General features: G+C 38.2%; 1 protein-coding gene across 5 annotated transcripts in view; it reads right to left on the minus strand.

Annotated features, from left to right (window-relative positions):
• The window catches only part of PPP2R2B (protein phosphatase 2 regulatory subunit Bbeta), a 272,333-nt gene that overhangs the window by 24,072 nt on the left and 225,257 nt on the right, over positions 1–23,004 (minus strand). For all 5 annotated transcript variants that reach the window (XM_070739381.1, XM_070739384.1, XM_070739385.1 and 2 more), the window contains 2 exons: positions 20,270–20,447; positions 989–1,153 (listed from right to left, as the gene is read on the minus strand). In XM_070739381.1, the coding sequence (XP_070595482.1) occupies positions 989–1,153; positions 20,270–20,447 (343 nt within the window). The remainder of the gene's footprint in view (positions 1–988; positions 1,154–20,269; positions 20,448–23,004) is intronic.

Raw genomic sequence — 23,004 nt, forward strand, 5'->3', positions numbered from 1 at the left:
GCATGGGAGGCCTGGCTGCAGCGATTCTAAGATAAATGGGTGCGGTGGGACAGACCCACCCCATTTTGGTTTTTATGCCTCTTCCTCGCACTTTGTACTACCAGACAGTGGTCAGGGTTAACTAGGATTTTTTTTGGGGGGGGGGGTTTAGGGCTTATTTTAGGCACAGGCACAAAAATCGGGCTAGGGCTTATTTTTGGGGTAGCTCGTATTTTCGGAGAAACATGGTGGTATAGAAAAGGCAGATATAAAGCCGTTCAGTTACAGCATCAAATTATGATGTATCATTGCAGGAACAAGTGGGGGCATATCTTAATCTGGATGATTGTCTCAATCATTTCCTTTGTGATGTAGGGCAAGCTATGATTTGTGGACACCAGTTGATGTATTCTTGGATATTAAGTAAAAGGATAATTAGAGCTAAATGCTTCTGGTTTGCTGGTCTAGAGCAGGGAGAAGAAACAAACTAACCAACCAACCCTTGTGTTGCTTTTTTAAATAAGCCATAATTTCATTTTTTTTCTCTTTCATAGTGACAAAACCTAGTGGCGTGACCAGGTTTTCCACGCATAAAATCAGCAGTCCACTGCTTACGCTATTTCCTCTTGTGCCATCCAGGCATTTTCTGTGTATTTTGAACTGCCACTGAACAATCCAAAGAAGATACCTGAGAACCCAATGAATCAGTTATGGAAGTGTTTTCTGAATGTTGTAGGATGGATTTCACAGGCAAAGGAAAGAATCATTCCTTATGTTAGTTAGCAAAGTAGACAGGAGTCATTGATCACTAAAGGAAGAGGTTACTGTACTTTTTTCTTATAGCTTTATCTTGAACAAGGATAAATGGAAGCCACTTATCACAAACAAAACAAACACAACTTATGTATTTTTCTTTTGTATGCTAGGGGAAATCCTTCCATATTACAAAATTTATTTTCAACATTTCCTTTTTACTATGTCTTTTAACACACGGTTGGACCATACTCACATTTGGAGTGTCTGTCACACAAAGCAGACGTCCTCATGTCACACAATCTTATTGTCCCTTTGCTGCTGCTGTAGACGAAGGTGTTGCAGTGATGCGGATGGAATTCTGCAGCTGTAATCACTTCTGTCAACTCTTCCATGTTTGCTGGTTTTATATCTACAATATCTGATGCACGAGAGTCAAGGCAACATAAATAAAACGTAGAATTTCTCAAAATGAAGTTTGGGATTATTTATGTATGATAGAGCATGTTTAGTCAGGACTTGGTTGGTCGGGTTGGGTTGAAATTGCTATTCATTCACTAGGGAAACTTTGATCCAGTACTTTCTGTCTTAGAACACTTTAACACACAGGACTTTTGTGCGGTAAAATGGAGTCATTAACAAAGAGATATGTTTCATCTACTCTCAAATGCCTGCTGAATAAAAATTCCAGCATTTATCTTGCAAATTTATCGGGAAGATAACGCATCATCTTAGTAAAATACATACTTCCAGATTTAGAGGACAATCCTTAATGGTTGTTGTTGTGTTCGTTTAAAGAAATACAGAAAATCGCTGATTGGTTAAGATGCGGCTAAATTCAGGTTGCCGCCAAAAACAAACAGTTGTCAGTAAAAAAGCCCGCACATAAGCAAAGGTATAAATAGGGAAACGGGTTAGCCGTTGCCCTTGTTGGGAATTGCTTTTGAGAGGAACAGTTGGTTGTTTTATTTGGAAATAAAGATGCTTTGAATGAACAGAAGTCTCCGGTGCAGTGATTTAACAGTTATAGCTACTAAATATTGTAACATAATCAGTCTTGGCATTATATCGATGTGAAGTAAGAAAATAAAGAGCAAATCCCTATATAGCAATGAGAGTTTACATTATAAATCTGTCAGTTCTCCATATTACCATCTTTCGGCTCAGAGATAGTAACAGATTTTTCGCATTGCTCTAATTCAAAATTCTGCTTCGTTACAGTTCTTGCAGATCTTAATTACAAATCCTAGAATTCGGATTTCTGCGTAGCTAATACATAGATCAATTCCTCTTTAATAACCTTTGTTTTTTTCTATTTCTTATATTTACTACCAATGCAGGAAAAGTTTAGCACTTAGTACAGGTAGTCGCTGACTGACGACAATTCATTTGGTGACTATTCAAAGTTAGAATGGCCCGGGGAAAGATGACATGACCATTTTTAACACTTATGACTACTGCACCATCGCTATGGTCATGTAATTAAAATTTAGAGGCCTGGCAACCGACTCATATTTATGACCATTGCAATGTCCCGGGGTCATCTGATCTGTTTTTTCAACCCTCTGAGAAGCAAAATCAATGGGGAAGCCAAATTCACTTAACAACCATGTTACTAATTTAACAGCTGCAGTGATTTAGTTAAGAACAATGACAAGAAAGGTTATAAAATGGGGCAATATTAATTTAGCAAACATTTCACTTAGCAACAGAAATTGAACTCAATTGTGTTGTGGACTTCCTGGACAAAAACACCACTCCTACCTTTTCTAACTATACACATCAGGTGGATTTGGTTCCCAAGATTGTCTACTTTTTGGAAGATAAAGCAATTCAATAAATAGAAGAAAAGTAGCGTACATTTCTCAGTTATTTGGGCAAATCCTCATTTCACCTCTTTGCATAGTTTCCTCCCTTGGTTTCCACTATGGAAATATATATTGATATTATTTGATATCTGAGTCTGTAAGCCTCTTATCCATCCCCATACCACATCTTCCTGGGTGGAAGCACAAACGCTTTGTTTTATTTGCTATCAACCTCAGTCCAGGTATTGACTCTAAACTACTCCCCACTCATTAGTCAACAAGCTGATGTAGCTACACAATAGACTTTTCTTTTCAGAAAGCAAAATCAATCTGTATTATCAGGGGAAATAGTCTGAGGGAAATAAGCAAACTGGTCAAAAGAAATGAAGAGCTTAGTTAATGAGGAATTTAATCACGTCTATTCTTTATCTCTGAGATGTTGTGAGTTTGTGGGGGGAAATGGTCTCCCTTTACGTTTGATGTTCACTACTGAGTACGATCATCCTTCTTCACCAAGCTTGAGGGCAACCTGCTTTCACCTGCCAAACACCTAGCTGGAGCAAATTGGTGGGGTTAGCAATTCTGAGGCTGACCTTACAGGCTTTGGATCAAGAGTTGTGGAGGAAAGTTAAGGCTCCTGACTTCACCAGCCTAGCAGCCCCAATTATGTCCACCAATGCCAGTAGCATCTCCATGGCCACTGGCACTCAAATGGAAATGAGACTATGTATCTTCCCCTTCTGCTGCAAACTGGTGCAGTGTTTGCCTTGCCAATTCATTCTGAGGCGCGGATAAATTGGCGCTGTTCCCTGCACTTTGCTCTCTGCTTTGCCTGAGCAAGCCAAAAGAAGTTTAACTGATCTCCAATTCTGTACATATAAGTTGCCAAACATAATGACCTCCCTCCAAACTGCTGTGACTCTGGGGGCCATGACTCAAGACTGGGAACTGTTGAAATAAGGGGAAGTGGAAACTGACAGGAAGAAAAGTGAGTGACATTTTGTTTAAGCCTAACAAAAAGGATTAACATTTGTTATTTAATAGGGATGAACCTGACCCCTTGCCACTTGGAAGAGAAGCTATTCTCCAAACATGTCCTCAAGGGGCAGCTATTTCCAACCATTTCAAATCCAAAATGATGTCCCCCATTAGAGAAAAAAATGACATTCCTATGGGTGAACAGTTAAGTAGTAAAATACAGGTGGAAACATGGTAATCACATTATTGCCCTTAAGCATGCAATCTAAGTACAGGTAGTCCTCAATTTATGACTATAATTGAGCCCAAAATTTCTGTTGTTAAGTGAGTTTTGCCCCATGCTATGACTTTTCTGGTCACAATTGTTAAATGAATCACTGTAGTTGGTAAATTAGAAGCCCAGTTGTTAAGTGAATCGGGCAACTGACTTTGCTTGTTGCAAAAGGTGATCATGGGAGACAGCAATGGTCATAAGTATGAATCAATTGCTAACCACCTGAATTTTACATGATCATGGAGATGTTACAAAGGTTGTAACTGTGAAAAATGGTTATAAGTCACTTTTTTCAGTGCTGTTGTAAGTTTGAATGGTCACTAAATGTACTGTTGGACAGTAAGTGCACAGCAATAAAATTGGAGGAAATTATCGGTTACTTCATGAGCTTCATTTTTTATATTCATGTGCATTTAGCTGATTTTAGAGACCTATATATGGTTATTGAAAAGAACTGAAAAACAGCTGAATGAAAAATAAATTTTGTCTACATCAGCATGCTCTCCACGTTAGGATTCCCAAGAAGGCAAGGTTCCAGAATATATACAGGTTTCTAATCATGTTTGGCTACAGATACAGACCCCCTTTTCAGACCAAACAATCATAGCCAGTTATTTTCACCCTACTCTCGAGTAAAGAAGTACCTGCCTAAGGCATATTAATTAAGTACTGCCTTCTGTACTTGAATCATAGAGGCAATTTAGGACCTGCAACTTAATGGAAAATATTTTTTTCATTCCAAAAAAGCCCAGGCTATACAATATGATCTTATTTTATTGAAGGCCAGGCAAAAGAAATCGTAACTTGCTAGGCAACTGAGGATATAGTTTTCCATTACATGCCGCCAAATAAATCTTTTGTGTTTGTGGAGTCCTTGGTGCTCTCTGACAACCAAGCTCAAGGAGCACTGCAGGACTCCACAGTTCGACCCTGAGGTGTACATATATTCTCTTTTATTGGATCTTTTCTGTTTGTGGGTGTCACTTGGGACCAGCCTAAGAGCTGAGGAAATTAAGGCAGGGTCTGACTTGAAATTGATTTCCCATTATCAAAATGTTTCTACATGCTGCTAGTTGCAATGAAAGCAACAGAGTTGTAGCTATTTCCCTTGATTTCTCTGTACTGAGAGAACCTATAATTGTGAAGAATTGGGTATAAAGCATTTTCCCCAAACAATCCATTCTGTGATGTCATCTTCTTTTCCCAGAGCCAAATCTCAAATCCTCTAAGGGTTACTTGTGCAGCTTAGTACTAAGTCGAGCATCTCTATATCTTTTATTAGGACCATTATGCAGCGTATCCATACTATGCAGGAACAGAAAGGTGAAGATTACAAATTTTTGCCAAGATAGATCAACTGAGAAGCTAGACAAAGAAAGGATCTAATGATCTCCAGAAGCTTTTAGTTGCGTATCCATACATCTCAAACACATGTTCCCTGTTTACTTGGCCTAATGTTTTGATGGATTCTTATTGTACCTATAACAAGAAATAGACTCTATCAAATGAACTTTGGTTAACTACGTGGAGTTATCGATGTCATGTTTTTGGTGTAAGGATAAAAATGCTTTCCCATTGCTTTTTTTCTGGGATACTTCTTTTTTAAAACTTTCCAGTCTCACCTAAAAGCTCGGGATGATTTGGTCTTCTACTAACCAGATACAAATCTACTTGCCTTTGTTTCTTTTTTCTTGGGGGAGGGGGGGGGGAGATCATCCAGGATTGGTTACATAGTGGACAACCTTCAATTATCCAAATAAATTTCTTTTGTTTACCTCTATTTATTCTCAGTTGTGAACTGGCAAAAGCCTTTTACTGTGTTCCATGAAATCCTATGAATGTTTATTTGGAAGTAAGTCTCAGTATATTCCCTATACTGAGAACATAGTCAAGACTGCAGACTTCATTTATTTTTCAAGAAGACAATCAGCTGCCCTTCATAATATATTCAGTATTCCCCCCCCCTCCTTTCTTCCGTTTCTCACCCAGGTGAAACGCAGGTTAAGTCTCAGTCATGGAAATTCAGTCAGTAACGTTGAGGTAATCATTGTTTCCAGTCTAAACAAGCTTGGAAAACACTGAAGAAGGGACCACTATGGAGCTCCCAAAAGGCAAGCTATACATTTAATAAATAAAATATATCCATAAATTTATAATATGTCCAAATTAACAGCCCATAAATAAATCTAGCTTCCTTTAAAAATGAAATGGTATTACAAAAATGAAAAAATGTCCAAAAGAGAACTAATGAGGACTAAATCATCAAACCCTTACATGCTGTAACAGGAACAGGGCTCCAAGCCAATATTATATTGTGTTTCCCCAGAAACAAAGACCCTGGTTTATATTATTTTGAACCCTGAAATAGGTGCTTGGCCTTATTGCCATGCACTCAAAAGCCCCATTGGGCTTATTATTGGGAGATGTCTTATTTTGGGGGAAACAAGAGCTATAGCTTTTTAAGGTTAAACTTCTATCCACTACTCACAATATAATGCTATCCAGCCATTCAATGTTATACATGAACTTGGCTTTCCCAAGTTCATGTATAACATTGAATGTATCTCATGTATTATTTGTTGTGAGCTGCTCCGAGTCCTCGGAGAGGGGCGGCATACAAATCTAATAAATTATTATTATTATTATTATTATTATTATTATTATTATTATTACTACTACTACTACTACTACTACTACTACTACCCTCCAAGAAAAATGGGGGACAAAACCTAGCCCATCTTATCTACCTTTGATGGTGATAAAACAAAGGTGGAAATGTTATTTTAACACTGGTATAGCCAAGGAAGATTTAAGCCTGTCTCACATATGGATTAAAAAGGAGATTAAGGCATTTTTATATAAATAAATATGTTTTCATGAGGTATGGTGCAAGAAGAGTTAGGTGCAAGAAGAGAAAAGCTCAGAGATATGTAGAAAAGTTCACATTACAGTTAGTATTATATGTCTGTTATATTTTAAGATTCAGTTTAGAAGTCCCTATAGAAATAAATGAAGAGAATGAATACAATATTTTTGTGGACCATTATTTTGCAAGGAAAAATAAGTATGTGTCATCAAAAAAAATCTGGGATGAAAGAAGCAAGCAAGAAGGGAAAGGCTCACAAAAATGTTTGTGTCTTCACTAATTACATCTCCAGCCTTTTATTGTCTTGATTGTTTTCCCCCCAGCACTATCAATTAACCTCCAGGTAATAATGGTCCCTCTGGTCTAAAAGGGAGGAATTATAATCTTGTTTTTATTTTATTTTTCCTTTAGACAAAATAAAACCTCCCAAAAGACAAAGATTCATAGCATTTCCAATATTAATCATTCCGGCTGAGAGAACTTCCTCCACTGTTTTGGGTCCAAGCCTATCACAAGGCAAAACACTGTAGGATTCATGATCTCGTACATATTTTGATATTTTTGGAATCCCAGCTTAGTGCAAATACTGGTGCCCTCAGTCACATTTTAACATAGTGGCTACTAGTGTTAAGCTTTCACATTACAGTAGTAAAAAGCCAGCATGAGGTAAGTGTATTGGCTTTTTGAAATCTTAGTTTAGAGATAGCAGAAAGGAAAGAAAAAAAGCACTGAGACCCGCTTTGCCCCATGTGGAAAATAAATTAAGTTCCTGCTGTTAAAAGGAGTGAATGGGAGACTGAGAACATCCCATTCCCTTAGAGATTATTGAGAAAAGGTGTCTGTGTGTGAAGATTACTTTCTTTAATGCTATATGATGGCAAAATTGAATAGGTGGCCATAACTTCCTTCTTATCCACTCACAAATGAAAATTCTGTTTGAGACAGATAAGGAGGTTCAGTTTGCTGGTCATGTCCCCAGCGTGAGACCAACCAGAATGAACAGTTGCCTTTACATGTCCTAGATTTTTTTTGTGATAAAATTAAAGTTTATCGTATACCCTATCTAATGGTATCCACTTATCAGTATCTGTAACATGGACTCTGAGAATTTCCACAGACTGGAACAGACCGATGTAACACCAACTTTTAAAGTAGGGATTTGGGAAATTACAAATTAGTTTAATATATAGTTTAATAGTTCTTCTCTTACAAAAAATAATTAATAACTGTCACAATATTCCCTTTTGGAGTAAGCAGTATAAAGCAAAGCACATAAATTGAGTAAGAAATAGGAACCCCCAAAATTAAAAGCAAGAGGTAAAGAAAGAAAATATGTCTAAATCTAGTTTACACCAACACAATTCATTATATTTCTCCACATTTTTATCCATGTAAATTTTCTTACTTCCATACTGCTTCATATACTTTTGTTGCTTAAACGTCTCTAGAAAAGGATCCCTCATTAAACTTTGTTCTTTTTTAGTTATCAATTCCATCTAAATAGGACCTTTTTTTCATTTCTCAATCTCTTTTTTTCCCTTTTGGTTTGGCCATTTGATTCTCATTTATTTTCTATATCAAATGGTTCTCAATCTGGAGTCTAAGGATCCCTTAGAGCAGGGTTCTCCAACCTTGGCAACTTTACGATTTGTGGACTTCAACTCCCATAATTCCTCAGCCAGCTCATGCTGGTTGAGGAATTATGGGAGTTGAAGTCCACAAGTTGTAAAGTTGTTAAGGTTGGAGACCCCTGCCTTAGAGTCCTCGATGCTGTTACACAAGATCTGTGAAAGCTTGGAAAAAAGTTATGATTTAAATGTTGACCTATGTCAGTGGCCATTGTCTATGGCCACACAGGGGATTTAAAGGGGTGAAAAAAAAGTTGAGAGACTCTGCTCTAGGTGATCAAATCACCTCAATGTATTATTTTAATATTATTACTCTTTTATATTTAATCCATATTTTCCACATAATTTTCTTATGTACACCATTCCTTCTATATCAATTTTTATGCTGCTACTGATATACTCGTTTCCTTTCCATACAGCAAAGTGGACCAGAGCCTTTTCTTATAATACAGATAGTCCTCAACTTACAACAGTTCGTTTAGTGACCATTCAACGTTGAAAAAAGTGACATGGCCATATGTCATACTTATGACTGTTACAGTATCCCTGTAGACGTGATAAAATTGAGACGCTTGGCAACTGGTTCATATTTATGATGATTGCAGTGTCCCATGGCCAAGCCACCTTTTGCAACCTTTTGATAAGCCAAATAGTGGAAGCCAGATTTAAGAACCATGTTACCAACTTACCAACTTGCCTCTTAACCACTGTGACAAAAGTGAGGCCAAACTCACTTGAGAAAAATTTCACGTAGCAACAGAAATTTCGGGCTCAATTGTAGTTGTAGGTCGAGGACTGCCTGTGCAGGGTTTTTGGCTTCTTTTCACAAATATTAATTCCTCACAGAGGGCAATATATTACCGACTACTTTCTCCTAGCATTTATGCCTCTTAAAAATTACTTGATAACTTTTGCATCTTTAGTAATCATTTTACTAAGCTACACAAGGTCATATACTTGCTCTAACTTTTCATTGCAATTCCTCATTCCATTTTCCTTGTCAAACTTTGATACATTAATTTTCATATCACCGTTCTTTGTGGTATCATTCACTTTCTCTAACATTCCTTGTAAATCATTCAGCTGCTCAGGAAGCAACATGGCTTCATATGCATGCTCAAGTGTACAAAAATGTAATTTATTTACACTTCTAATACCACAAGGCTCGTTACAGTTATCCATAAATACATTAAATAAATAAGAGGGCGTTGTATATCCATCCTAAGATAAAATACAGAAAATAGTATAAGGGCAGACTAGATGGACCATGAGGTCTTTTTCTGCCGTCAGACTTCTATGTTTCTATGTTTCTATGTATACATGTTAGTCCCAGCTCAATGTTGAACGATTCATTAAATTTGCCATTTATTCTGACACTTGCTTTGCTTCTATCTTTTGTAATTCGTATTACATTCAGCCATCAACTTGCCCTTCCATACTAATGCAAAACATTTTAAGCCCATTTACTTGATCATGCACTGTCTCAAAATCAATAAATGTAAAATGAACTTTCTCATATTTATTGGCTTTTCAGTTATCGGCTGATGAACAGAAATATGTTCTGCATTTACTCCAGCCAATATAAAGCCACACTGTATACCCCAAATTTTGGTCACTGTCAACCTGTCAACTACAATTCTACCAAACACCTTCCCAGGCTCACATACAAAGTAATCTTGTTATAGTTTTTGGATTTACTCTTGCTATCTTTGCCTTTATAAAAGGAAACAGTAACTGCATTTTTTCCAATTGCCCACAGAGAAACATATTTGCATACATTTATCATAGTGCAACTACATACAAGTAGTCCTTCTTTAGCAACTGTCTTGTTTAGCCACTGCTTGCAGTTACGTTAATGAAAAAGTAACTTTGCAACCAGTCTTGACATTTGCAACCTTTGCAATCCGTAAAAAGATTATAAAATTGTGACCACTTTGCTTAACAACTGAATTGCCAGTCCCAACACTGGTTGCCAAGCAAGGCTTATCTGTAATGTTTATTTTAAAAGCTGCAAATGGAGCAAGACGAATGGGCAAGAATTAAAGATTATTTGTTGGTCGAGGAAATATTGTATATGATAAATTAAGGTGATGACCATTTCAGTGTATAAAATTATTCAGGAAGCAAAAAGTATATAGGGCGATTTTCTCCCCTTTTCCTCTGTTAAAATCTGGAATAATCCAATAATGCTGAACAATTGCTGACTGGAAAAACAGCATTTATTTAAACTGAACACAACTGGACTGGGGTATGAAATTTATAATGGCCATAAATTTCGATGTGTTTAAAGAGGAAGTAGTCAAATTTATGGTGATACAAACTTACTTCTGCTTAACAATATTCAATAGTATGAAAGTAATAATATTGCGAGATTTAAAAAAACTATATGCTGACTTTTAAATAGTATTTAATATTAATATTTAATATTAAAATATTAGCATGATGAATTTCAGGAAAAATTAAACCAGTACATAAAAATAATAGAATCTTTTTATGGTTAGTCAGATAAAAGGCAAGAAGTTCTTCTGAATGTTTAAGGAATATTTCATACAGTCATGTTTTGAGTTGTTTCCACCAAAGGAAGGAGACTAATAGATGGACTAGTTAATAGTCTGGATAAGTACCCTGTTTCTCCGCTAGTAAGACACCCCCGATTGTAAGACGTATCGGGGGTTTCAGGGGGGTCGGCTAATATAAGCTGTACCCTGAAAGTAAGACATATGTCTTACTTTCGGGGAAACACGGGGGTATTGCCGGGGGGGAGCCCGATGACGTCGCTTCCAAGCTCCCCGCGCGCCCCTCGCCGCGGCGCCACCTCCTCTTCCACGGCTTGGCAAAGCGAAGGACGGCGCTGGTCCGAAGCGAGCCGAGCGGGCGGCGGCTTGCAGCAAAGGCGCTCGTCCCAGCAACCGAGTCCTGCCAAGGCTCGGCTGCAAGTGGCCAGCAAGGCCGATCAGCTCCGAGGCGAGCGGCCGGAGCTGCGCCCTCCTTCGCCCGCCTCCTTTCCGGCAGGCAGGTGGGGCTGCCCAACTGCGCAGAGCGGCTCCTCCCCTCCAGACACACGCTTCCCCGACACGCGTCTGTGGCTCCACGCGTGCACGCCACTTGGAGCCCTGAGGTTGAACTTGGAAAAGGGCTCACGAGGCTCCTGTCCCGCGGCTGCCCTTCTGGACTCTGGGGAGATGCCTTCGGGAACGCGACCCTTTCAATTTTTTTCCAATGTAAGACATACCCCGAAAGTAAGACGTAGTGGGGTTTTTGGGGGTAAAAAGAAAGTAAGACACCGTCTTACTTTCGGGGAAGCACGGTAGGACACGGACTTACAACTGACATCCAGTCTTGTAAAATATTTTAATGATTGTCTTTAATAGCATTGGTGCACATTCAATAGCATTGCTGCACGTTCTCCTGTTAGCAGGAAGCAAGGGCCACAGATTAGCATCACATTAGGAAATCAGAGTTCTTTATAAATGTTTATTTGTCTAGATTTGTTTTAAGGATGGTGCCAATAGTCTAAGAATAATTGTAATCAAATACTTCTAATACAAAGACTAAGAGCTGATGTGATGCAGTTAGAGTGCAGAACCGCAGGCTACTTCTGCTACCTGCTACCTGCCTGCAACTTAGCAGTTTGAATCTCACCAGGCTCAAGGTTGACTCAGCCTTCCTGCCTTCTGAGGTCAGTAAAATAAGGACCCAGATTGTTGAGGACAATATCTAATGTACCTTTTTAAGTTGCTATTTTCTTCTCCGGGAATAACTTCTACTGACCACAATGGGGTTTACTTCTGATATGCAAAGGAGTGTAAGACTTGGTTTATTAGAGGATTTAAATCAAAGGATAATGCTACCCGTCAATTCAAAATGACAGAAAGCATTATTGTTACAAATCACAACAAAGCTGATATAGTCAGAATGTCTGCAATACATTATACCCAAGAACACAGAGATGGTGTGATATGCAGTAAATCTGAATAAAGATGTACATTTTTCTGACATATATTTAATTTATAAATTAAGTAGAATTTGAGCCGAGGTCTCTAAGTGATAGTAAATGGCTTCATTGATTTACGCTATTGCTTCTGTAACCTGGGGCATTTATATTTCCTTAAGCAAAATGAAATAAAAAGTTGTCTAGATACCAAATGTCCTGAGACTGAAATGTTAAAATTGACTGATTCCAGTGAACTAACTGAATTAGCGTTTGGCAACAGAAATATATTACTACCAACAGTGAGCATACATAAGCATAGGTACAGCACTGACACGCCCAGAAAGAATAACTATAACTCATTTAAAGAGCATACACAAGAGCCCAATGCTAAACTCCACATACATCTAAAGAGAAATAAGAAAGACTCTTTGTCTGAAACTCTGGACAACTGCTGTCAGGCAGAATGGCCCAACTTGCATTGGTACAGTGCAAATTTCAATATATTTCCTCCTAGCCTTGGGGGATTCTACACAGGGATGTAAATATTTAAGTCACAGACTGAGGAATATTCCACTAAAAGAAATGATGGCGTCTCTACCTATAACGTTGCACTAGAAACTGCTACTTCACAATACTTTCACATTATGTTTGCATAGCTGAAGAGCAGAATAGCTTTGCTCTCACTCTGCAGCAGTTTATCAGAAATCAGGATCAACCAAAGCACATCTGTTTTCGATTGTCATAAATGCTGCCTTACCATAGCTAGTCATTCTGAGTTCTCCCATGTTCGTTATCTGTCTGGAACTTGGCTTTTATGAAAGCTTGACAACTATGGTAATCTGCAGCTCTGTCTGGGCTGAATCCCTCCTAACTTCGTTTTCATCACCATCAAGTGACTGCATGATTACTCTTTTGCTGGTTAAGTAGATGACTAACGTTAATCTAAAAGCTTTCCTTCATTTTGAGGCTGACTGGAATCAAGGCTTTCATGCAACTAATTTCAAAATAGTGTTGCATGTAGTGGTAGTGGCACAGGAAGTTGTAATCATGTGACATCACATTTAATGACTATGCATGATTCATTAATGACTATAACTGGAACTGTCATCATATGTTAATGTGGTCGTGTGATTTTTTCATTTTACAGCTGCATTGCTTAGTGACGGAGTTTAACTAAGTACTACCTGTACAATTATTTTAACTTAAAATAAATATTAATGTTAAATGCTTATATTTAGTTTAGAGAGTTGGATAGGTTCCAAGTGACTCTGAGCACAGTTTGTTTCCAGCCTTATGATTAAACCACAGTGGCAGGAAGGAAGGAAGGACAGAAGGTGGAGCTGTGGAGCTCCATGGCTGCAATCTACGGTGGTGTGGAAGAGGGGGTGGACCCACTCCAAAGTGGTGCTACTCTCTGAAGATGGCAAGATTCTGGCTGAGACCAAGAGACCCTGCACCAACCACTGACTGGTTGGCTTGGACACCTTCCTGGAGCAGACTGACACCATGGTCCAAAATGCCAAGCCCTTGTCTTAACAGCCATCCATTTAGCTAGAGGTTGGACTGGAAGACCTCCAAGATCCTTTCCCATTCCATTATTCTGTTACAACCATTCATTCAATTCTAGGTTGCCTCCATTGTATATTTAATATATTTAAATTTATTTAAAATAAATTATACCCCAAATGTTTTTGAGTATCACTTCAGAAATATGGTAGGACTAGAACAAAAACTAAATTTAGTTTCAGGTACATTTGGTGCTTCTGGACTTTTTCTTTGTTATTGTATTAAAAATGAAAATTTTGCCAGAATTTTTGGAGAAGCCTTTAGAAACTTCATAAAAGACGTTGTGAGAGGATGGATAACAGTTTGGGATTGTAGGAGATATAAGTTGCAAAAAGATGGGCTTGTTACAATCTTTGGAAGAATAACTTCTATAGGCTCTGTATCAGGGATGAAATGCTCCCAATTCGTTCGTGCCTATTGGTTGTCAGAGCACCAGTCACAAAGGGAGTGTGAGGCCCCACCCACCCACCACCACCTGGGTTCTTTTACCCTCTGCGCATACGCAAAGCATTCTGTGCATGCACAGAGGGTTAAATAAACCAAATGGGGGCATCTGGGTAGGTCAGTGGAGCCTTGCGCTCCCTTTGCAACTGACTCTCTGATGACCGATAGGCAGGAGTGAATGGGAGCATTTCACCCCACCTCTGTATTGAATTAAATTTGCAGAAGGTAACCTGTGACTAAAAGGCAGCTAACTGTCTAGGACAAAATAATGTTACGCATTAAACAAAAAAACTTTCTTAAAATATGCCCACATTTCATGTCAGTGTTTACCAAATATTCTCAATTTTTTTCTCTCCAAAGCAATTACTACTGCAGCATGAAGTAGTTCTCAACTGATTGCATCTTTCTTGGTGGAAGAAGAGGAGAGACGGGAATGAGAATTTATGCTTCTTTTGATACAAGCCATTGCTAAAGTTAAATTACATTTCATGCCTCCTTAAGCCTTGAATATAATTGACTAAACCAGTTTTCCCACTCAAGCTATTTAATGGGGCTTATATTTCACAGTTCAAACTGTGATTTGAAAATCTTGACAGAACAATGAGGTACCTGAATTATCTTTCTTTAAAAATTAGAACTTTAGCTAGGCTTTTACACTTGTATTATATACATGGCAAGTATCTAAAATGTTATTTTTGCTAATGCTCTGGCAAAATCATACATAATACCCCTTACATGTTTTTTATTCTTCCAAGAAGAAACGATTGACAATGGATATTAAACAAACAGGACTCTATGAACAAGCTACTAAAAATCAAGCAACCACTTATCAGTCAGGTTTCATTACAAATAGTGATGGGCGAACCCAACGGTGTTCGGGTTCGGCAAGTTCAGCCGAACTTTACGCAAAATTTGGCCAAACCCAAACCAAACCCGAACCCGAACTCGAACGGGGAATCCCTCCCACAAAGAGATTCTGGGGGTGGAGCTTTGATGTCACCGGCAGGTTGCTATGGACGCCAAGGTGATCACTTCCTGGATTCCATGGAATCCAGGAAGTGATCACCTTAGCATCCTTAGCAACCTGCCGGTGATGTCAAAGCTCCGAATGCCGAACACGACCCCGAACTTTGCCCAAAGTTTGAAAAAATTTCAGGTTCATGTTCGGAATACCGAACACCGCAAAATTTGGTACGGACCTGAATTGTGCGGGTTCGGTTCGCCCATCACTAATTACAAACTGTTAAGTTCTAGCTATGATTTATTAATATACCAGGACAACCTTTTTTTCTTTTAAGATAAATCCATTTGATAAAAATGGGATTGTTGTAATTTTTGGAAGAACAAGTTCTACAGATTCCTCCTTCCTATGGAATTAAATTTGCAAAAGGTAACCCAGGATAAAAAAGGCAGATTAACTGTCAAGGACAAAGTGATGTAATGCAATGAACAAAAAACCAAGGCTATAAAAGAAGTGCTAGATTACTACAAAGAGGTTGAACTCTATGCGTTAATGCTGACCCATCATTTCTCTTCTGCCAGAAAGGCAACCCACTGCAGCCCTTGAAAGACAAAATGATGAATCGATTTCTATCCTGCCTTTTCCTCAGAAGTTGAAGCAGGGGCGGGCTCCTCTTACCTTCCTACCAGTGCACTGCGTGCGCATCGCAACATCTCGTGTTGGCGTGTGCACATCCCTTCGGGCAATTTTGCTTCCATGCATGCACAGAGGAATGACTTTCCTTCGGTGCATGCTCAGAGAGCAAAAAATTGCCCAAAACATGTGCACGCGAGCCTCCTGTTGTATGATTTTGCTCCCACACATGTGGGAGCGGGAGAAATTTTCCTTCTGCGCATACTCAGAGAGCAAAAATATCACTGAAAATGTAAAAAAACAGATGGTGCCATGCACGGACTGGCACAGACAGCATTGGAGCTGTTGCACACAAATTGTGCAATCGGGGGGTGGAGCCAGGGAGCTTCCAAGGTGGACTGGAAGTCAGTTCTCCAAATTCATCATCCAGAAGTTTAAATACCACACAATGCTCACTTTATTTAGAAAGGATAGCCCTCCCCTATCAAAATGTCGTATACAGTGGTACCTCTACCTAAGAACACTTCTACTTACGAACTTTTCTAGATAAGAACCGGGTGTTCAAGATTTTTTTGCGTCTTCTCAAGAACCATTTTCTACTTACATACCTGAGCCTCCGAAACTGTAACTGGAAAAGGCAGGGAGAAGCCTCCGTGGGGCCTCTCTAGGAATTTCCTGGGAGGAAACAGGGCCTCCACCCTCCCTGTGGTTTCCCCAATCGCACACATTATTTGCTTTTACATTGATTCCTATGGGAAAAATTGCTTCTTCTTACAAACTTTTCTACTTAAGAACCTGGTCACAGAACGAATTAAGTTCATAAGTAGAGGTAACACTGTACCTCTTTTAGTGCTTCTAGCTATCTGAAGCCCGGAATGATATTGGTTCTACAGCTTGATTTATGTAAAAATAGTCTAAGGAAATGCATGAGACCAAACTGCAAGTTGAGAAATATGAAGTGCAGAATCCAACACCTGGATTAAGCAAGCATACCATATCTGCAAACAATTAGACCCCTATGGCAAAATACATACATATAGGCTAAACCCTAGGAGTCAATGCTGATCCACCATTTCTTATGGGATGATTCATTCTGCTTCCCTTCACCACTACCTTTACCACTACTATTATCTTGTGGCCTCTCCAGCACCTCTGTCTTTTTTTTTTGTAAATGTTTTTTTAACATACTCCAAATATTTGTTTGTTTGTTTGTTTTTTATGCCGCCCTTCTCCTGAGACTCATAATAATATCTTATCAAATCTTATCAAATATTAACATAGTTATATATTATTATCCAATAAACAATAAAGAATCATTCTAATCTTACCTTTCATAACCAGGTTGCTCGTCTGTTTTCCCAGATCATCTCATGTCACTCCCTTCCCTCTACCTCCCTTTCTTTTCTCTACCTTCTTTCTCCTTTTCTCCCTTCTTCCTGCTTCCCTCTACCCCTTCCTCCATTTTTCTTAGCACCTCTATCTTTTGAAGAAGTCTATGACATGCTATCCAGCAAGCCTCCTTCTTATTGCTGAAAAAAAATACAAGAGCACAAACACTTGTGCATACATCTGGCTCTCAAGGTTTTTCTTTCTTTTTTTCAATCACCTTCAGTAACAGGTTTCTATTTACTGCATAGCAGTGTTACTTAAAAGAATATGTGATGTTTTGGACATGCTTTATAGAAATGAATTATTGTTCTTTGTCCTATTATAATTCCTATTATGGCTTTATAAACTTGACTGGCAGATTCTCATTTGAATGCCGGCATCTGGCAGCCTGTCATACATCTCGAGCATAGTGAAAGCTACCTATTAATATTTCTTTCCCGCATTCTCTCTAAAGGCACCTGTCTTCTAAATTACACCCTACAATGCCTCCTCTTATCTCCCAAGCTAATCTTTAAGCAAAATCTAAACAGTTGTCAGCTAAGCTGGAAAATAGCACCCGCAACACATCTGAGCTACATGAGCATTCTTGGCTACCTAAACCAGAGTATTCGCTGTTGTTGGTAACAAAGCTGTGCAAGAGGCTCAAGGAATTAATTGTTAAGGCAACATTTGAAAGGCAAGGCCACTTACATTTAAATGGAAGGATAAATATATCTGGACATATCTTTCTCTTGCAGGAATAAACTATGGTAGAGAATCACTTATCCCACAGCAATGTATCTTTTTCCTCCTCTTTTGCTCTTCCTTAATGCCACCTGCTTCTTCTCTGATTTCCTTCCCCCAAATTCGAAGAGTCTTCTTTCCGCTATTGCTATTCCTCTTTATCCTCTATCGCTGTCTTTCATCTTTCCCTTTTATACTCCTTATTTGAGCCATGATGGTTAGAATGCAGCATTGCAGGCTAGCTCTGTTGATTGCCAGGAGTTTGATTCTGACCGGCAATCAACAGAGCTAGCCTGCAATGCTGGACAATAAAATGATGATCCAGATTGTTGCGGGAAATATGCTGACTGCTTAGAGAAGGCTGTAAAGCACTATGAAGTCCAAGTCTAAGTGTTATTGCTGTTTGAGCAGAATATCCTTCAAATAAACATACACAGGATAATAATCTTGATTTAGAGCAGGATGACCTTGATTTAGAGCAGGAATACCACACAGCAAATACGAATTAGAATATACTAAGAATAACATTATTAGAATATTCCGTCACTTCCTTGAACCCTTATAACTCTTCTCTGTAACACTCACAGCAGATCCAGTTTCTTTCTCCATAGTGAAGAAATCTAAAGTTCCTGTTTTCTACACCTAGTAGCATAGAAACAGCTTCTCCATGTCCACCCTTCATCTTTGCTCTAGCAGTTCCTTGAATTGCATTGCCTTGGAGAAGCAGTTACCAGACTCCTACAAATTGTCTTTTTAAACTGTGTGTGCTGTTCTTTCTATTACCTGAGTTTAAGGATTACTGAATTCTCTATCTTTTCCTTCTTCAAAAACCTACCAACCTGTTAGCCTCATAGATTCAAACACAAATGCCAAACTTAAAAAAAAACAAACCTGTGTACATTTTAATCTGTACTGAGAAGGAAGTTTTGTTCTCCACAAAGTGTGGTAGCTATTAAATAGGCAAGGGAGAGGTCAATAAACCTTTGTTAAATAGAAGGCTTTGTTTGTACCACTTAAAATGGCCGTAGTTGATGCAGGGCATGCTAGGAAGGCCTACAATGACACATTTCCAAATCCAACCATACTATTAAGGCTGCCTAAAGCAAGCTTGGATTTTTGCCTAGTTGAATAGGAGAGCTCAAAAGGACTCCCGCCCCAATTCTCCACTATAGCCAATTTACAACATAGAAAACAGCTGGGTAGGGACATTTGCGCAGCTTCTTTCCTACCATTATTGCCTCTATCTGAAGGCAAAACTACTGTCTATGTGGTCATAGAATAAAATATGTATAAGAGAAATGTGGAAATATATCATGAAATCCATCTGAGCTGCATGGGGAAGCAGCTCCCAAAATGTCCAATGGCACATATTTTTTGTCTGCAGTACATTGGTTTATACCAGTACATGAAAGTCTTTGCTCTTTATATTAGCAAACCCAAATTTTGAAAGCCTGTAGATTTTAAAATAAAGGCACAAATACTTCTATACAACACTGTTCACTCCTGAAATGTCTATTTCAGTGACTAATTAAAAGAAAAACAATTTTAAAATGGACCAACCATTTTGAGAGGTCCTTCGCCTGCAGCATGGCTATAAGCAAAACACTATTTCTCACAGTGTCTATCTGTCTTCTTCCAAAAGCTTTGGTGCCCATCCAAGGTCACCTGAGCATGCACATGCATCCTGAGAAGACACATCCTTGACTATTGACAAAGGGTGCCGCTTCTGAGGAATATGATCACATCAATGCTACAATAAATGCTGCTTTGCTCATGGCAACAAGAATAGAGAGAAGCACCCTTCTCTAAATAGTTACTACTTACATAAACTTATCTTTACAACACAAATCTCACGGAGAACATATGCTCATCACCAAAGTAAGCATTTGATTAAACTTCAAAACTGCATGCTTGATACATTTCAAATAAAAGCCGCAGGAATTATAACAAAGATAATTATACAGAGACTATCTGAAAAGAGATATTTGCTCTTTTTGAGTTCCTCCTACATTTCCTGGCTCACTTTTTTTGATGGCAGATATGCACTTCAGCTCTTGAGACACTATTTAGCATTAAACTATACCCACAAAGCATCATAAAAAGGAAGCAAACTCTCCAGATTAAATAGGCCTTGGATATGACCATTTTGAGTAAAAGATGGGGTATAGGATAAAAGTAGAAGGGGTCCAGGAAAAGAAACAAATATAAACTGCATGTTACAACCAACCATTGAAGAGATGTAAACTTGAATATTGAGCAGTGTGCTTCTTCTTAAAACAGGACTTCTTCCCATTGGATAATATTTCCAGGCAGACTCATGCAGCAAAGGATACTAAAACTTTGATTGGTTATTTCAAAGTTCCATAAGTTTATCCTCAAGTCATCTGCTGACATATAGGTTTCATAGTCACTGTTTACAGAGATGGAATTGATGTGATAGGTATGTGCATTTGCAAAGACTCTTCTGGGAGTTGCCTCCACCATTAAATCCATGGGCCTTAGCACAGGTACCTAACAAAGATAAGAAACAAAAGGAGTGAATCAAATATAATTAATACTTTTATCAAATAAATTTATCACACAGTATGCTGGGTGTTTCAGTATTTTGCTACTGTTGACCCTGTTTCCATGAAAGAGTCTTCCTCAAATTGTCATTATGTTGCTAAGTTTGTTGAATAATCAGCACTATCGTACAATTCAATGTTCACAATTTCTTCCTCTCGTTCTTAAATGTCACACCAGACAATTTAATTTCATTAGATAAAATATACATACTCTACGGTTCAGCAGATTTATGTATACTAATCCATGAATATTTGTCTTTATTTAGTGTATTTCACTTGGTTTTTTGTTTGGTTTTTTACATCACATTTTATTGCTCTTCCACTGTACTGAAGTGCTCTATACTACTTTCAGTTGCAGCATTTGATAGAAAAATGAAGACATTATTTATTTTTATAAATGAGTCCAAAGGAGGGATATGAATTTGATGAACAAACCAACTGAATTATATAACTAGCATATCCGGCCCAATACTGTCAAGAAAGAAAGGAATAAAGTTTCAGATCAATCATATAACCAATCAAATTTCTTCATTATATAACATTAGATAGTATTTCTAAAGGAATCTATCTGAAAGATACTAAAGATTCCATTTTTTGTCATCCTCAAATTACATGATATTCATATTATCCTACCAAGAAGGATAATAAAAGAAGTAGGATCACCAGCCCCCCCAAACAGATTATTAGTATTATTATTTATTATTTATTAGATTTGTATGCCGCCCCTCTCCGAAGACTCGGGGCGGCTCACAACAGCAATACAAAAACAATATAACAGTGAGACAAATCTAATATTAAAATAAAACATATCTAAAATCCCAACAATTTAAAAACCATACAACGCATACATACCAAACATAAAATATAAAAGCCTGGGGGAGGATGTCTCAGTTCCCCCATGCCTGGCGATAAAGGTGGGTCTTGAGTAATTTGCGAAAGACAAGGATATTTAACTTTATTTCATTCCTTTTTATCCTTATTCAATATATACTAATAAGCTGCTGTACCAAGCAATGAGCACATAAGTTAACACCAGCAGAAATAAATAGCAGCATAAATAATGCCTTCAACTATATAACACCATAAGACAACTTAATAGAACAGCTAGTGGCGACCAGTGCCAAGAAACCATTTCCTCACAGCAACTTCATTACTAAGCATTATTGTCCGTATGTTGTCTAGGGAGATTTCCCATGGCTGGAGTGATGGAGATGGGAGTATGACAGCCCAGATCAAGTGACTCTAGGACACAGGAGCTGCCAGCTCCAACTCTGGGTGTAATGTGATGAGCCTGCTTTCTAATTCGGCCTGACACATGCAATGATGCATCATTTGCTCTTGGAGGGCCTGCCACAGCTATCTAGGGACATAGGCTAGTATTCTGCCTGTTGGAAGCAAACAGTCATTCAGACTGTCAGAAACAGGATGGCTTTCAAAAGCTCCCAGGTTCAATGATTAGACCAGTGTTCCCTGAAAACGAGAAACAAATAAAATTAAAAATAGGTAGGAATAGGCTGGGGCAAAGCAACACATCAATGGATAGGGTAGTCAAATACGTTTGAGAAGATTGTCCGTATCAGTGCTGGATGGCTGAACTAATTACATAATTTTTTCCCCACTCTGGTATGGTTGAACAAATGGACCACAGGACAGGGAAGTGGATAACCATTTTCCTATGGATTAAAATGTTGCAATTGAAACAAATGATTATTGCAGTGAGAGGAATCATTTTTCTATGTAGCCTATGTGGATACTAACCATGCATACACTCTATGTACAGGCTCATATAGATAACAGAATAACAGAAGGGATTTTGAAGGTCTTCTAGTTCAACCATTCCAACTCTGTTATTCTATTCTATTCTATTCCGAATGAAATGCACCGCAAAACTTGGAAAGTGCAAAGGCCAAAGAAAGTGTGAAGTGTTAGGAGGCAAGGTTACATTGAAATACAACACTGAATAAGTTTCTCCATGCTACCTCTATCAAGTTTTAAACAATTTTGAATATGTGGTGCATAAATATGAAAGCTAAATCAATTTAATACTTTTCCTGCTAACCATAAATTATAATCATGGACATTTTCTTCCTAAATAAACAGGAAGATTTAGTATCTCCCATTATGGCAGAAAATGAATATGAATGAAATTGTAGATTTAAAAATATACCCCTGAAGAGCACATAGGAGGCTTCAGATGTTGCAGAGCTGCAATATTCAATATTTTTCAGTATTGATTGTTCTGGCTTTGGCTGAGAGGAGTCATTCGACACATTCTGTTAAGCCAAATATTCCGTGTTTTTGCTGTAGGGAATCAAATCTGGAACAGTTTTTTCCTACATGTTCATGAGAAGTCACTCGAAGGCTTTGATTTTTGTCTTACTGCCTGTTTGCTATACAGGTAGTCCTTGACTTATGAATGCAGTTTAGCCTAAACTTTCTATTGCTAACTGAGATGGTTATTAAGTGATTAAGTGACCAATCTTGCCACCTTTGTTCATTGAATT

The sequence above is a fragment of the Erythrolamprus reginae genome, chromosome 2, assembly GCF_031021105.1.
Source record: "Erythrolamprus reginae isolate rEryReg1 chromosome 2, rEryReg1.hap1, whole genome shotgun sequence".
Lineage (NCBI taxonomy): Eukaryota > Metazoa > Chordata > Lepidosauria > Squamata > Dipsadidae > Erythrolamprus > Erythrolamprus reginae.